The following is a 1,653-nucleotide window of genomic DNA, read 5'->3' on the forward strand; positions in this document are numbered from 1 at the left end:
TAGCTAACTAGCTAGCTAATCTTCATTCATCGCCAGCTAGCTTGTTAAATCTGGTAGCTAATGTTAGGAAGGCTTCTCTCTCCATTAAAAAGGCATACAATAAATCAGGTTTGGACAGAGATTAGTGCAACTTTAGCCAGTAAGCTTGTAGTCCATAGAGACCTACCAGCCCTCTGTTTGGAATTCTTGGACTTCGTGCCATCCATGAGGAAAGGGAAGACCTTGGATGCTGGGTAAACCTTACACAGCATGGTCAGTATGGCTCGAACATCTTTGCGAACCCCATCCTTTGACTCTCCAACCTGAGGAAGAGAGGAGAAACTAAGCAAAACAAAAGCTTGACAGTGGCTTGTTTGATCATTCTAAGGGGGATGTGCGCTCACCTTTAGTATGAGGTAGGGGGCGAAAGAGTTGGCCTCGTACTCAGTCAGGTGATAGTTCTCTCTATTCAGCATGGCAAAGAGCAGCTTCAGATACTCCAGCACCTTCATCAGGACTGTGGTGTTGGTGTCAAAGAAGCGCAGGGTGAACCACTTCAGAATCAGGTCCAGACAGCCGATGGTGGCTTCCCTCTCACTCTCCAACCTCTGTTAAACACAAATCCACATACAGACTTGATTACTGAAACTAGCCTACTCCTAATACCCAGCCCCATATGTAGAAATAAGACCAACCGCTACCTCAATCATGACTCCTATAGCTTTGACGTGTCTCTGGAAGTCAAAGTGAAAGAGCTCATCCTGCAGCCACTTCGCAAAGCAGGTGGACATCTGAGTTTTCAGCTGCTCCACATATTCGTCTCGAGGAGTGATGAAGTTCCACTTCAAAATCTACAAAACAAACATTCAGTTCAACTGTAGTCAACAGTATATAGGCCAGGGCAAAACAATATCAATATATCAGCAATAGACGCTTCATCAATAAAAAAAAAAAAAAAATTGTTCAATATATAAAGCTATGACAGCACATAATGAACATGCCCTAGCTAATAACCCGTCTATCATATCCCTTAAAAGTGATATCTTAATATAGCTACTGTTATAAAACGCTAGGGCCTTTCTGTGTGGAGTTCGAATGTTCTCCTCGTATTTTTGCAGGGTTTTTTTTTTTTTTTTTTTCCTCGGGTGCTCCCAAATATTAGGTTTATTTTCTACAGTCAGTGGCCTTGACCAAGGCAAGATCTAGAGTTGGTCCCTGGCAAGCTGGCAACTGAGCATATGAGACACTGTCAAAAGGAAGACTATTGGCGTATTTCCATACACATGTGGCACACAGGGCAGGAATTTGCACCTCAAACAGGGCTACCCGCTTGAAGGTGTGTCTTTTATTCTTTTTAAAGAATTCTCTTTAGAACAAAAGTCTCTGGTTGTTTTGTTATTAAAACACTTAGTATGAAGCAGCAAAATCAGGAAGTGTTGGGTTTTTCCTCAACACTAACTTAACGACTTAACTTAACTCTACAGCTGAAAGCAAACATGAACCAGTAAAATAAAAGCAGATTCCTGAAAGTACAAACTCAGTAGCTTCTAACTGAATCTCTGGTTTCAGGTAAGTGAGGTAAGTAAGTAATACTGAAAAAACATCTGTCCCTGCTCTCCTGTACAGACACAAGCTGAGTCTTGTGTGCATTTTGAGGGGGAGAAGGGGGATCGT

The 1,653-nt window shown here is 42.2% G+C and overlaps 1 protein-coding gene across 1 annotated transcript in view; it reads right to left on the reverse strand.

Moving 5' to 3' along the window:
• Window positions 1-1,653, reverse strand: part of ckap5 (cytoskeleton associated protein 5) — a gene marked incomplete at both ends in the record, with an annotated part of 27,871 nt that overhangs the window by 799 nt on the left and 25,419 nt on the right. The window contains 3 exon segments of the mRNA XM_035665101.1: window positions 167-302; window positions 384-587; window positions 681-830. Coding sequence (XP_035520994.1) covers window positions 167-302; window positions 384-587; window positions 681-830 — 490 coding nt within the window.

This window comes from Morone saxatilis, unplaced genomic scaffold, assembly GCF_004916995.1.
Source record: "Morone saxatilis isolate NCDOM2014 unplaced genomic scaffold, NCSU_SB_2.0 Contig2, whole genome shotgun sequence".
NCBI lineage: Eukaryota > Metazoa > Chordata > Actinopteri > Moronidae > Morone > Morone saxatilis.